Source organism: Ascaphus truei, chromosome 5 (genome assembly GCF_040206685.1).
Source record: "Ascaphus truei isolate aAscTru1 chromosome 5, aAscTru1.hap1, whole genome shotgun sequence".
NCBI lineage: Eukaryota > Metazoa > Chordata > Amphibia > Anura > Ascaphidae > Ascaphus > Ascaphus truei.
Window position 1 is genome coordinate 199,406,065 of NC_134487.1, and position 14,125 is coordinate 199,420,189.

A 14,125-nucleotide genomic window follows, 5' to 3' on the forward strand; every position below is an offset into this window, starting at 1 on the left:
TTTCCAGGTCTGTGAGATATGGCCTGAAGACAAATAGAATTGATTAGGGAGGCAAGTGGCATGGCAATGACTAAGGTAATGAGTCATACAGTAGGAACTTTGACTGCAGTAGGTCAGGTCCATATTGGCTGTTTAGCTTTAATGTTAGGAGCACCTTTGTAATCTCCTCATCAGATACTGGGACAAATTTAAAATTGTTAGCACTGTATGAAGGCGGGTGGAGCTTCTCAATTGTTGAGCTTCATGATTTCTAGTTCGGGTTGCGCTTTGATAGTATTTATTTAGTTAATTATTTATAAAAATGTTTTACCAGGAAGTAATAAATGTCATTTTTCAACCTCATCTACTATGTAACTATGTAACATTGAGAGTTACCTCTCATTTTAAAGTATGTCCTGGGCACAGAATTATGATGACAATACATGGTAACATTAAATGAAAAGGGTTATACATTATATTTTAAGACAGTTACAGTCCAGCTTAAAATGTGAGACAGCTTTAGTTTTGAAAAAACTTAGACCAGTGGCGGCTTTGAGAGTCTCTGGTAGATTGTTCCATTTGCGAGATGCACGGTAAGAGAACGAAGAGCAGATGGATTCTTTGTTGAAACTTGAGACTGTGAACAGTGTCTTGGAGTCAGATCTCAGGTGATAAGTGCTGTATGTGGAAGAGGTGAGGAGCTTATTCAGATAGGTGGGTAGCTTGCCCAGAAAGTATTTGAAGGCAAGACAGGAAAAATGTACTTTGCGCCTAGACTCAAGTGATAGCCAATCTAGTTCTTTGGGCATTTTGTAGTAATGTGTGTTGTAGTTACATTGTATAACAAAGTGGCAGCATATTGAGTTGTAAAGGGTGTCTATTTTGCTAAGGTGTGTTTGGGGTGCTGTACATATACTATGACCCCATAGTCCATAATTGGCATTAACATCTCTGTGCAATGTGCTTTCTGACCAGCTGGATTAGGGAGAATTTGTGCCTTTAAAGTAAACCTAGTTTGGCATAGGTTTTGGATGTCAGGGTATCAATTTGCAACTCAAATCTTAAATGGGACTCAAACCATATACCCAGATATTTAAAACTAGTAACAGGTGCTAGAATTGTGTTAGAGTCGGTTCTCTTTCATTGGTAGCTTTAGAAATTTAGCCATGTTCCCAAATACCATTGTTACAGTTTGAGTGTTTAAAACAGTTTGTTTTGGGAAATCCAGTTTTCAAGTCTCGCAAAATCAGATTGAAGTATGTGTCCAAGGTCAGAGAGGCTAGGGCTGTGTGCATATACAGTAAGATTTTGAACTTCCCTTACAAGCTGTAGGTAGATCATTAATAGAGTATAAAAAGAGTAGGGGCCCCAGAACAGAGCCTTGTGGGACACCGCATTTGATATCCAAGGGGTTGGAGTTAGAGCCCGAAATAAACACATGTTGGGATCTACCTGATAGGTAGGAGTGAACCCAGTTTAAAGCGTGTTCCCCTATTCCAGAGCACAGGAGCTTATTTAACATGATCAACAGTATCAAAAGCCTTTGCAAAATCTAGGAATATTGCACCAGTATGTTTTTCTACTGTAGTTCAATTACACACTGGATCTCATGGAAAACATTTAGGAGGGAAGGAGTATACCACCCCACAATGTAATCATTGAGTGCGTTTGCAATGCCAGTGGGATTTGACAGAGTAGTATCATCCTTTTTGATATTAGATGGTCGTTGATGGCTGGAATATATTGTTGATGACTTTCCAGAAATTTACTGGATTAGATGTTTTTTTGCTAAAGTTTGTCAACGTAATATTGGGCGTTTGCTAGTCTTGCTTGCCTTGTGCATGTATTCCACAGACATCTGTAGTTATTAAGATCCTTGGTAGTGCCAGTTACTTTGTATCTTTTCCAAAATGCATCCCTAAAATGGTAACGCGCAATAAGGTAGATTGTAACCCATGGAAGGTGGGTCCCAGGTACTCTTATCCTTTGAAGTGTGGCACCGTTAGCACAGTATTTTAAGACCGGTTAGAAAATAAGCTAATACCAGGTGAACCCCGCTACTGCTAAATAAGCTAGGTATGTATGAGGGTAAGGTGCTGAGGGTGGTGAATCAGTAGAACAGCGAAGAGGCAAGAACCCTAGCTAAAGCACTCAATACCCTAAATGTAGTATGAAACTAATTAAAAACTTGTATCTTTAATGTTTAACTGATTAAAATAATAGGATTTAAAATCGAAACAGGACACACATATATAATCCGAAAATTAGAATGTATATGACACTCCGGATTGTAAATTGATAAGAACAGTTGAGAAGGATCAAATCCCCCTCTGATTGCAGCCTTGAGAAAGCGTTTCTCACGTGAAACGCGTGCGTCGGCATCCCTCATGTGCACGCGCACGGTCAGCATTGACGTGGCAGCCTCACATCTCGCAGAGCGAGTAGCTGCCAGACCCAGCGCCTGCACATACCCTCCTGTATCGGGTCAGAGTTTGTGAGTTCACTCGGTGGGCTGTGAGTGGGGAGATCTGGCTGTACACACCCACATTGACATTTATGGTTGTAATTATAAGGCACCTATACTGCAGTGCAATAGGAGATTCTGACTATATAAAGTACCAGACGGTTGAGCACATTCATGAATATGTGCACAGGCATACCCAACTAGCCACACCGTTTCTTGTTATCTGATATCAATTAAGAGCATTTTTTTCACCTCCTACTTCAGTGGTTGTACTGTCACTTCGTGGTATAGAGCATTACCTTATAATGTTGTAGCACAGTACCTGACGGTTGAGCACATTCATGAATATGTGCATAGGCATTCAAAACAAGCCACACCGGTCTGGGTATCTGTTAGCTATACCACCTACTGCCAGCAGGTTAATAAATAAGCTCTGATTTCTGAGCTATACTTGTGTTTATATTAGGGAGGTGTTAACACCATCTCCTCATCTCTGTTCCACCCCAGAACTCTCATTAAGGGAAATCTGTATACCAGCTCCCTTTTTTTTGAACATTTGATTTAGGGTATTGAGTGCTTTAGCTAGGGTTCTTGCCTCTTCGCTGTTCTACGGTTAGAAAATAAACAAGCTCAGAATTGGGCTGAGGTATCAGGTTGGTTTTGTACCAAGGGCAATTGGTAAAATCTGCCAGAAATTATTGTGGGTTCAAGTTTCTAAATGTTCTAGTGAGTAGAACTTTGTGGCTTGATTTGGGTGGTTTGATTTTCCTTACTCCGTAAACTATTGCATGGTCACTGAAAATGTCAGGTAGACTACCACAGGATTGGATTCTGTTGGGCCAAGAGGATAGAATCTAGTCCAGCAAAGGAATGGTTGCCAGATTTTAGGTGTGTCCGTGTGAGTTGGGAAATTAGTAGACTTAAATTTAGTGACTTTAATTGTGGCCAGATTGTTTAGTTTTTAAGGTCAAGGCAATTGAGGTTGAAATCACCAAGAACTAACAGCTCACTCTTCCCATTCAGAGAGTAAATTGTGGCAAGAAAATTAAATATATTAGTAAGGGATTGTAGTGTGGCTCAAAGGGGGCGGAAGATGCCAACAATAAGAATAGGCTTAGAGAAGGGAAGGCTCTGATGGTGGGGATTGCAATATCTAGTTTGCACACTAGAGATATGCCCACCGTCTGGTAACACTGTCAACCTGTATGTTTGCTTTGTGTTCCTGTCTTGTGTTTCTCCTTCTATACTTTATGTCTAAAGTATGTGTAATGTATTCCCTATAGGAATGTCGCAAAGTATTGTAAATGTATGGTAATTGGGTACATGGCTAATGTTACCTAAGCCTGCCCAGGTGCCCTTCTGTCTGGCAGGGGCTCAGCCTGCCATGCTAATGCTTGAGGGTTGTGCACAGCCATGGCTGATTGAATTAGGACCGTGTACAGAGATGTCTTTGTCCCAAACCAGACTCCCCGACACCTTCCTAACTGTCCCTGGAGTTTAACTGCCCTCTACCAGCCATCATTCAGTGTTCTTTTCTGATCCTGATTCTGGGGCAGACTTTGTGCGAGTTTCCCTATTTAAGTGGGTGCTAAGGGCTATTTTTGTACAAGATTATCCCACATATAAGACCAGAAAATATGCATAATTAAATAATAAATGTTATAAAAGAATTTAAAAAATTGTCATTATAAAAACAGGCGCATTTAATAATACAATAATGTAGCATCAAACTTTTTCCGGGGTTCTCATTCTCCTCATTCAGTCCTACTTACTAATATTTGATTTTTTTTCCATTTCTGAGACTAAGGCTGAGTCCCAGCTGGCACTGAGCGCGTTCATGCTTGGAGAGCGCTCCAAGCATGAGCACCAGGTGTCCGGCATTTACGCGCATGCGCGAGGGGGGGGGGGCATTGCGGGTAGTTGAGCGCGCGTGAAAGTATAATTTTTTTGTTTATCTGAGCGCCGAGCACGGGTGAGCATGTTGAGACATTTTATGTGTAAATGGTGTATCTAAGAACACCAAGTTGACTAAGCAGTATAAATCAGGAGAACATCCTTACAGTTTACTTATGCCGATCTCAGAGTTATTACCATATTGACTAAATTACCATATTTGTATGAAATTGGGCCATGCAAATGAACAGTTTTTCTACCAGAAAGGCTAATGTAGCAATTATTCACTCACTTTATTCTTCAGATTTAAAAATAAAAAAATAAAACAGACTTTAGTATAGTCTTCAATATGATGTTCCTTTTAATGAATCTGGTGCTCTTCCCATTTCCTGAGGCAAACCATTGTTACATTACATCATTTTTACATGTTGTACTGAGTGCATGCAGTTGGTATAAAACAGATGGAACACGCTTATTTTCAGTGATGCACACAGCACCTGTGATATCCATGTTCTACTTTCTCTGCTTCTTTTCACTGTGTGGGCTGTGTCTACTTATTTGTTCAAATAAATACATGCAACTGTTTATTTTCTGGCTCAAGCAGAAAACTGGTGCCATTATCCATAGAGTCCATGTACTGTAGTTTAGTAAATACCAACAAAATATAATTTAGCCCTAATTAGAGAAATTCAACATGAATTTGCCATATGAACAACAAACAAAATAACACCTTTATAAAAAAAAAAGCCATATTTCTAGTTTGTATACTGCATACAGCAAGCATTTTGTTATGCAGATAGATTTTGTACAGAATAATAGTTACTGACACTTAGCTGATGTGACCCATAATTCCAAGTTTTGTTGTCTCTACTACAACATTGAGGCTAGTTTCTTCTGAGCATTGTCCTCCAGCAGGCCATTAATGGTACTTTGCAACTGAACAATTCTATTATTACCTTACATTTCTTTCAAATGGTTGCTTGATACTTGGTGAACAACAGTGCAGTAAATGTCCAAGGGCATTTATCTTGTCATTGGCAAGCAATGAGTTGTGATGGCTATTTATTCTGTGTTCTGACCGCTTAACAGCATGTCTGTTATCAGACTCACCTTTCTGCTAGGAAAGATATAACCCAATCTGCACATAGTACATTTTCCTGTCTGTATAACTGCTACAATGTTTTGCTGGCAAAATGCTTGAATGATTGTGTATACTTTTGTGCTGCATAATCTTTTTTTTGCTTTCACAGGGGGCTTGTAATGCATAGCAGAGTATTTTTCTTCCCTTTCACACTCCTCCTTCTCTGGTGTTCTCTGTTGTATGACTTTTTCAATTTTGAATCCTAATACTTAAGATGTGCAAGAGCCATCACCCATAAAAATATATTAAATTGTATCTAATGAAAAGTGATATAGATCTATAAGTCTAATATAAAAGAAAGCCGTCTTTGTTTATCTACTTACTGGCTTGCCATCCAAACCTAGTGGACCCTACAACAAAAGAAAAGAAAACATTAGCTGTACATCGTAACATTGAATAAATAAAGATGTTGCAGCTGTGGTAGAACAGATAAGGGTATTATGTATAACTGAGAAAGCTTAGAAGAGTAAAGGTGTGAAAAATGTTAGTCAGTCTAACTACAGCTCTAATTTTAGCTTTACAAATCTTATACAAACTTACAAGCATTATTTCTCTCAAAAGCACTACATTGTTTTCATACTATATAACAGGGGAGCGCCAACTTTTCAGGCTGCGCCCCCCTGCCTGTGCTCCCCCCCTTACCTGGTATTCGGTGTCATCTGATGTCACCACGTGACAACGAAATGTCATGTGATCCCGCGGCGTCATTTGATGCGTTACTGGAAGCCGCCGGAGACCAGGTAAGGGAAGTTACAGAGGCCATGCGCATGTTCCCTGGCATTTATTTGAAATGCCTTGGAGAAGAACGCAGGGACTGTGTAACCGCCGCACCCCCCTCAGAAAATCTGGTGCCCCCCAGTTTGCGCACCCCTGCTATATAACACTGAGCATATGTAATATTGTACAAACAATTTAAAAGGTGTTCAGATTTTGGTGTTCTTGCTCTTTGTGGCCTTAGGCAAGTCAGGGGAAAAAGGGACTTGTCCAATAAAGAACTTGCTCTAAAAGATCGTGCTATGATAGCTAGGAAACAATTTAGCATTGTTAAATATCGAACAGACATAAAAGTTAAAGGGCACTGTTGTGGGGTGAATCAGAGGTTAGACACAGGCACTCAGATAAACAAGAATCAGCTTTTTTTTACCACAGGGTACGCGTGACAGCAAACAAAATGGTCTCTTTCTGTCAGCCTGAAGTTTAACCCATTAAGTGCCCATGGACATAGCTACTACATCATGGAGTTTATCACTCCAGGGCCCCATGACAGTTTCTTAGTCATAATTTATGTCCACATTTTTGTAGTGGAAATCTTACAGGAAGAGTAATGAAAGAAGAGGACTTCGCTTCCATGCCATCAGTTATAGAGCGATCAGGGAAGCAAATGCCTGCCATTCTCTCCCAATAACTACAGAGTAGCTAGGAACAACACCGATTATGAGTGTTGTCTTTCTTTCCCTTACAGTTATGTACACTTTATGTAGAACAACCATTTCCCAGGAACACAATTTATATACATAGTTTAGTTATGCATTACATTATTCCATTTTACCACTCTGGGTGATATCAGAGTCCTCTTAGCTCAGAGTCTGCCAATCCCTTTAAGTCCACCCCTGGACGGGTCCATACAAACCACCCAAATCATTACTCTCTGTCCCAGATACATACACATTTGCAAAGGTATAGCCCATGGAGGGGACAGTCCCGATCGTCATGTCCAACATTACAATTGGCACATTCTGGTTGTGGTTTAAGTGAAGTAGGGACTGAGACGGGGCAACAAAAGGTAATCTGCCAGGTTCCCTTTTTGCCCACCTGGGTGTAGAGAACAGGCAAGCATGTGAGGGCAAAGACGGCATTTAAACCATTTTCTCCCATTACCTGGCCCAACTGGCTTTCCATTTACTAAAAGCGTGTGTTGAGGTGCCCCATGTGGATTTTGGATCTCTAGCTATTGAGAATGTCTCTGCATACAGATAATTCTCCACCAGGTGTTCTTTCACAGCCAGTGTCAGAACTTTGTGCGTCCCAACCCACTTTCTGGCTTTTGCAGGGAGTGCTTGGACAAACTGTTCCAGTGCAATCTGGTCCAGAATTTCCTTTGTATACAGTCTGAGCGCAGTCACCTCTGACAGAGGTCAGTCAGGTGTTTAGCCAGTGCACAGGGCTGATCAGCTGGAGCAAACTTGGCAAATCTGAAGCGCTCTCTGTAGGTCCCTGGAGTCAGTTCCAGATGACCCAAGACTGCAGTTTTTACTTGGGCATAGTCCAAGGCTTGCTTAGCACTAAGGGCTTGATAACCTCACCAATAAAGGAGAGGATCACTGCTCTCCACTACACCGCCATCTTTGCACAATTGCAACCCTTTAAAAAAATCAGGAGGGAGGCTTCCTTATGACTAGCAGTGTACAGGGTGTCCTAAAGTCCTGGGGGTTCACAGCACGTGTCTTTCCCACTTCTGAGAGCAATTTGTTGTGGGTGAAGAAGATGCTAAACATAGCAGCTCAGATGAACAAAAATTTACTTTTATTAACAATTTAGGTGGGTGAGGGTACATGTGTCATAACCAGTCATGGAATTCCCGGGTGGCAACATTTGGGGGTGGAAAATGTCCCTTTTTTTTTGCCCATACAGAGGCCCAGCTCTCTTCCCTCCTGATTGGCGGGGAGAGCGTGGGGCCTCTGTTCAGTTCTTACCTTCTCCTTCTTGCTGTCCTCCTCCATCTTCAGCATCAAATGATACCGCAACATCACGTTACATTGGCAATGAGATGCCATGTGATGTCACGTTACCTTGGCACCGCGATGTCATGTGACGTCGCAGCATCATTTTACGCTAAAGGAGGTGGGTGGCACCAGGTACAGTACATTCCTAAGGGCGGCAGTTTTATAAATACGCCACTGGTAGTAACAGAGATTTTTTCGCTCAGGTAAGAAGGCAAATATGGACTGGCTCAGAGCTACAGGCATGTTAGCCTGCAATTTGTTGTGCCACGGTCCTGTCACAAGCTCCTAATAAACTATCCTTATTAGCATGAATGGATATGCTCATAGAGCAATTGGTGAAGTTTCTTAACAGTTGTTACATCTTCACTGTATATGTGATCTGCAACATTTTATAGTTCAGTGTGATTTGGTGGAACTTTTTAATTTCCAACTCTGAACTTTTAATAACCAGTGTTAAAAATGATTGATTAAAAGCAAGTAGGATGTAGCCATGGATCCAAAATACTCTCAATGAAAACGTTGTTTTCTATTGCCAAAAACTATTTGTCCATTTCATCTAAATATTAACACATATGTGTTTCTATCACTTTAACCTGTAAAACATTTATAATATGTGAGATGTTTTATGGAGAATTTTTAATTCAATATGTAACAGGGTATGTCCAGCTATACCTGTTTCTCTCCACATAGTGTATCTGCTATGTAAGTCCTGTTAAGATCCAGGCATTAGCAGGTTAATCTGTGGGCCCTTGACCCCCCTTTCTGCTTCCCCAGAAACTGAAGGAAGGTAGGTGGTGTCTCATGGCCTGTGTACAGCCCCTTGTAGGTGGGTACAGTCCATGAGCCCACCCCTTCCAGAAGTTTCTAGGGGGAGTAGCCTAAAGTTTAGGAGACTTCCCCTTAGCCTTGAGAGGGTAAGGTTGTGTCACCCGCTTCTCCTCCTGGAGTAAGGAGGGTGAGTGTGTCCTTCTCTGATCCCTGGCTAGGGTGAAGGAGGGTGAGGTTATGGTGGGAACTGTGAGTCTTCCCCATGGCGGGTAAGCTTTCTCACTAGGACTGGCTAGCCTAAGACCACCTGGAGCAGAGCAGTGGAGAGAGAAAGCACCGTTGAGAAGTCCTGGGATGTGTGGAGAAGACTATGCTGCTATATGATGCCATGAATAAAGACCCTGTAAAGATACTTCTGCCTAAAGTGTCAGTTCCTTGGCTGGAGGGAGGTATGTGTGTAGTGATGGGGGCTGATGCCTACACTTTGTGGGACCCATCAAGGCTGGAGGTGCTGACAACCTTATGAAGAACCCAGAGTCCTATGCGAGCCAGTCCTGTCATGTCTCATAACAAGCAGACCACTCAGACCTCCTGCGAACCAACAGGTGAAGCACAACAGCGAGGTAATGTGCCTTTTCCCACACACTGGTCCCTAAGTGAGGTGTGTGGGGGGGGGGGGGTTCACATGTTACAAATAATTAAAATGATCTTGTTAATTGCTGTGATGTGTATGGCATTTAAACATGCTGGTCTGAGCCATGTATGGGACAAATGACGAAGTACTTGGTACGAAACGCGTAGAGGTCATGACAGGTCATCCTGCGCGTGTATGCTGGTAAGCTGAGACGGAGCCTGCAGGAGACAGCAGCGGTTTTATCCATCTCCGCGGTGCCGAGATCCGGATCCTGTGCAGCCACCGCGAGTCTGCTGACTATCTCAGTGTGAGTGTCCGTTTCCCCTTGCTAGTGCCCAACCCTATGGCGGTTTCTATACAAATCTGTTGATAGGTTGTTTTCATGTTTGTTTTTTTCTTTCATGTTTTTTATATAAATTTTACTGTATTTGTATACTGTGCAGCTTAGGGTTTAGTCACCATTAGGTGTTCTCCTTGGTAGTACTTAGCCGTTCAGCTGCACAGCTGTTCTGAGGTGGGGTTGGATCCCCTCAGTTTCTGTGTATTTTTAATAAATTACCTTTCACTAATCCCTGGTGCGCATTTGTGCATTTTTTATTATCTTGAGTTTTGTATTGGTGTAGCACCCATGACTGACTTTTCACCTTTGAGTTTATGGGCCAGATCCACAAAACTAAGTTAAGTGACTTAGGTTAAGTCATTTGAAGCCTTACCGCATATCTTCAAAGGCTGTTAACGTAACATGATGTCATGTTTTCTCCCGGAAAGAGCATCGCTTTAACTATAACGTCCGTTAGTGATAATGAGATGCAAAAGCAGAGTTCCGCCTAAATGGGCATATCCACTGTAGTCCACTAAAGTTATCAAAGGGACTTAAAATAATGTTAGTTAATTCCTACCTAAACTATATAAACTTGGTGTTACTCCTTTTCATATCCTAAAAAAGAGCAAGAACTTAAGAAAAAAAAGGAGGAGGAGTTATAATTAGCTTTACACATACTGTATGTGTTTACTTGGGGGAAAAAATTCCATTTGTTACTATTGTAGGTAACTTCACGTTATGAGCCCTCACACAATGGAGCTTTGTGAATCTTTTTTTTTTTTTTAACTTAAATTTTTATTGGATATTACAAGCATAATTTACAACATACAATACATTTTGTCGTGTAAATGATAATTATTATAACAAGTGAGGCAAACAAAGTGAGATCACGCGGCTTTTCTGGCCCTAATCGGCCGGGTGATTCACAGTGAACTGAGTGACCGATACTACATATCAATATATAGTAAAAATAATAACGTAGTAACAATACACCAAAAGAGGGGGAAAAAAAGGGGGGGTGGGAAGAGTAGAGAAGGGGGGTTGGGGAGGCGGGAGGGGGGAGAAGATTGGCGGGGTTACTTTCATCTCGAGGCATGAGTCAGTCGAGACCGATCTCCCAAAGTCCTAATCCATCCCCATATTGTTGACTCCGTGTTACTGCTGTCCTGGGGTCCGTTTATATGAAGTAAGGCAAGCTGTCGCCTCCCAAGGAGAACGCACCTACATCTATCATAGCCAGATTGTATTCCTTTCAATCCTCGGGATATCTGTCTGTGACAACCAGGGCGTCCAGACTTTTAGAAAATTGGTGCCAGTGTCATTAACTAAACTCGTCAACTTTTCCATCTGGCATATAAACCACATTCGATTCCGAATCTTTGGGATATCAGGGCGTTTCCATAATGCTGCGATCTCACACCACGTTGCTATTGCAAAATGAACAATTAGTTTATTGTTTGCTTTGGTAAGGCCCGCCAATGGTCTGTTCAGATGGAACAGCCAAGGGTCTGGGGGTATTGTGAGGTCAAAAATCCTCTGGATCCAATTTCTGATTTCCTCCCATAATGGGGAGATCCGCGGGCAGGACCACAGCATATGTAACAGGTCTGCCGATCCCCCGCACTGACGAGGGCACAGCGGGGAGGATCCTGGCACACATCTAGACAATTTCTGTGGGGTAAGGTACAGTACCATCTCATAAGGACTTTATATGTGTTCTCCTTGAGAGTGGTGCATATCGAACTCTTTGCTGTTGCTAAGAATATAGCGTTCCACTCCTCATCCTCTAGGCTCTCTCCTAAATCCTATTCCCATTGGGATCTGAAAGAGGGTATTTGCTGTCCCTGGTCAGCAGAACCGATCACTTCTCCATATAACTGTGATGTAAGTCCCTTCGTGTCGGTCTCTGCCAGACAGAGCTTTTCAAATGATGTCAGAGGGGGATATGGGGTGAATTTATTGTAAAAAGCCCTGATCTGGAGGTATCTAAAAAATTCTGAGTGGGGTATATCTTTTTCTAGCCTGATGTGGTCGAATGTTTTGATCTTTCTGTTGTATCCCTCCAGATCTTTAAACCGATTGTATCCCTTCTGTTTCCAGATTGCAATATTACGGTAGGCCCGGTGCGAACTCGGGATTATTCCAAAGGGGTGCCATCATAGTATGTTTTGACGTGAGGGAATGCCTAGTGCCTCCCAGATTGACAGTTAGTTGGTCATTGAGGAGAGCGCTATGTCAGCGTACTTTCGTGCTGTTTTAGGTAACCAAATCAAGCTGCTGAGTTCTAATAGCGAACAGGCAGCACTTTCTAGCTCCACCCATCTTTTCAATTGCGGGTTAGATTGCCATTGAATAATTTGGCTTAATTGTGCCGCTTTGTAATATGATACCAGGCAGGGTACTGCTAAGACTCCAGCCAGTACAGGTCTTTTCATATTTATTTTGTTAACTCTTGGTTTTCTACCTCCCCATATAAAATTGGAGATTTTAGATTGAAGTGAGCGCAGGTCCTTCATTCTGAGTGGCACTGGTAGTGTCTGGAAAAGGTATAGGATACGGGGGAGTAAATTCATTTTGACGCTATGTATCCTTCCTATCCAGGATATCCTCTTGGATGCCCACCTATGTAAATCAGATTTTAGAGTCCGAATCAGGTTGGGATAATTTGCTTTATATATGTCTTTGACATCTTTGGTGATGTGGACACCCAAGTATTTTATATGTTTCTGTTGCCAATTAAATTTGAAATTTAGTTTTAGAAACTTCTTGGTATGTCTGGGGAGATGGATATTGAGGGCCTTAGATTTGGACTGGTTTATTTTGAACCCTGAGATCCTTGAGAATCTATCCAGAAGATAAAAAAGGTTTGATAAGGAGGTAAGGGGTTTTGTACAGGGCCGCTTTATGAGATTGGGAATATGCATTTAACCCCGAGATGTCTGGGTTGCCTCTGATTTGTGCCGCCAGTGGTTCGATACAGAGGGCAATCTTTGTGAATCTTTTGAACCCTTATGTATGCATTTCCCATTTCCCTTGCAGGGTCTCTTATTGCTAACAGGTAGGATTATTTAGCAGCAAATTTTACTATCAAATAAAAACTAAAATAGAGCTATAAATCCCTATCACTTAATCAATGGATAAATAAATCTGTGCTTTTCGTGTACAGTATATTCATGTAATCCTGAACATTCAAGGGATTCAGACGCTAAATGTATTGGAGTTTGCATATCATGCTCAGTCTTACTCCTGAAATTCCAATGTCCCCATTTTCATATGACCATTGAGAATTTCAGAGAATATAAGGTTCAGCAGCATTTAGTGAATTTGGGCCTAAAAAAAACAATTTTATGGCAAAGGGTACATTGTATTTAAATATAACCCCATGTGGCAATAAGTATTAAAAAAAAAAAACAATGCCTATTTCTATCTGTGTAGTAGTAACGGAGGATAGGCACTTTCATGGTGCTTTGGTTTTGAAAAAATGTTGTGTCTTAGTTTTTTGATTGGTTTTGTTAAAAACACACCTACGTTTATATTTCAAGCTATAAATGTACAATCAAGAGTATTACATGTACTAATTTTTGGTGTAACGGAGTTACCAGTGGAGCTGAAAATGTAAGTGGTTTTTTCCCATTACTGTATTTTGTTTTTCATCTATATTAGTATAATTTACTAATTGTTTTTATGATTTTATACTTAACAATTACAAGCATTTGTCATGACTTATTTTGCTATTTTAGCATGTTCCTGTTTATTTTGATTTCTTTTCATATATTAGTAAAAATCCCCAGAAATTTGAACCCAAACACCAGTGAAAGTGCACACTCTTACCTTTTTGTGCTTTTGAAAAACATTCCTGTTTTCCTACAGATAATGTAGATTACTTTCTAAATCATTAACATTTGCCCATTTGTCATGTTCATAAGTTGCACCACTGTTAAAAATAACAATTCTACAGAAGTATATAGCATGTATGTGGCACTTGTACATAGTGTGTACATCAGAACAACTTTAAGTTGTGTGCAGCATATGCAAATAAGTATAATAACGTATTATTAAACTGAAACGTCTCTAATAATGCTAATTAAAAATCAAGTTTGCCATCAGAGAACATTAAAGTAAAAAAAATCATATATATACATATGATCACTTCATCTGTTTATTTAAAACAACTGTATTAAAAAAAACAAATACTCAATGT

At 40.9% G+C, this 14,125-nt stretch overlaps 1 protein-coding gene across 1 annotated transcript in view; it reads right to left on the minus strand.

Annotated features, from left to right (window-relative positions):
* Positions 1-6,185, minus strand: part of COL23A1 (collagen type XXIII alpha 1 chain) — a 218,110-nt gene extending 211,925 nt beyond the window's left edge. The window contains exons 1-2 of the mRNA XM_075599144.1: positions 6,120-6,185; positions 5,801-5,827 (exon numbers count right to left, since the gene is read on the minus strand). Of these exons, the coding sequence (XP_075455259.1) occupies positions 5,801-5,827; positions 6,120-6,185 (93 nt within the window). The remainder of the gene's footprint in view (positions 1-5,800; positions 5,828-6,119) is intronic.
* Between the last annotated feature and the right edge of the window lie 7,940 nt (positions 6,186-14,125).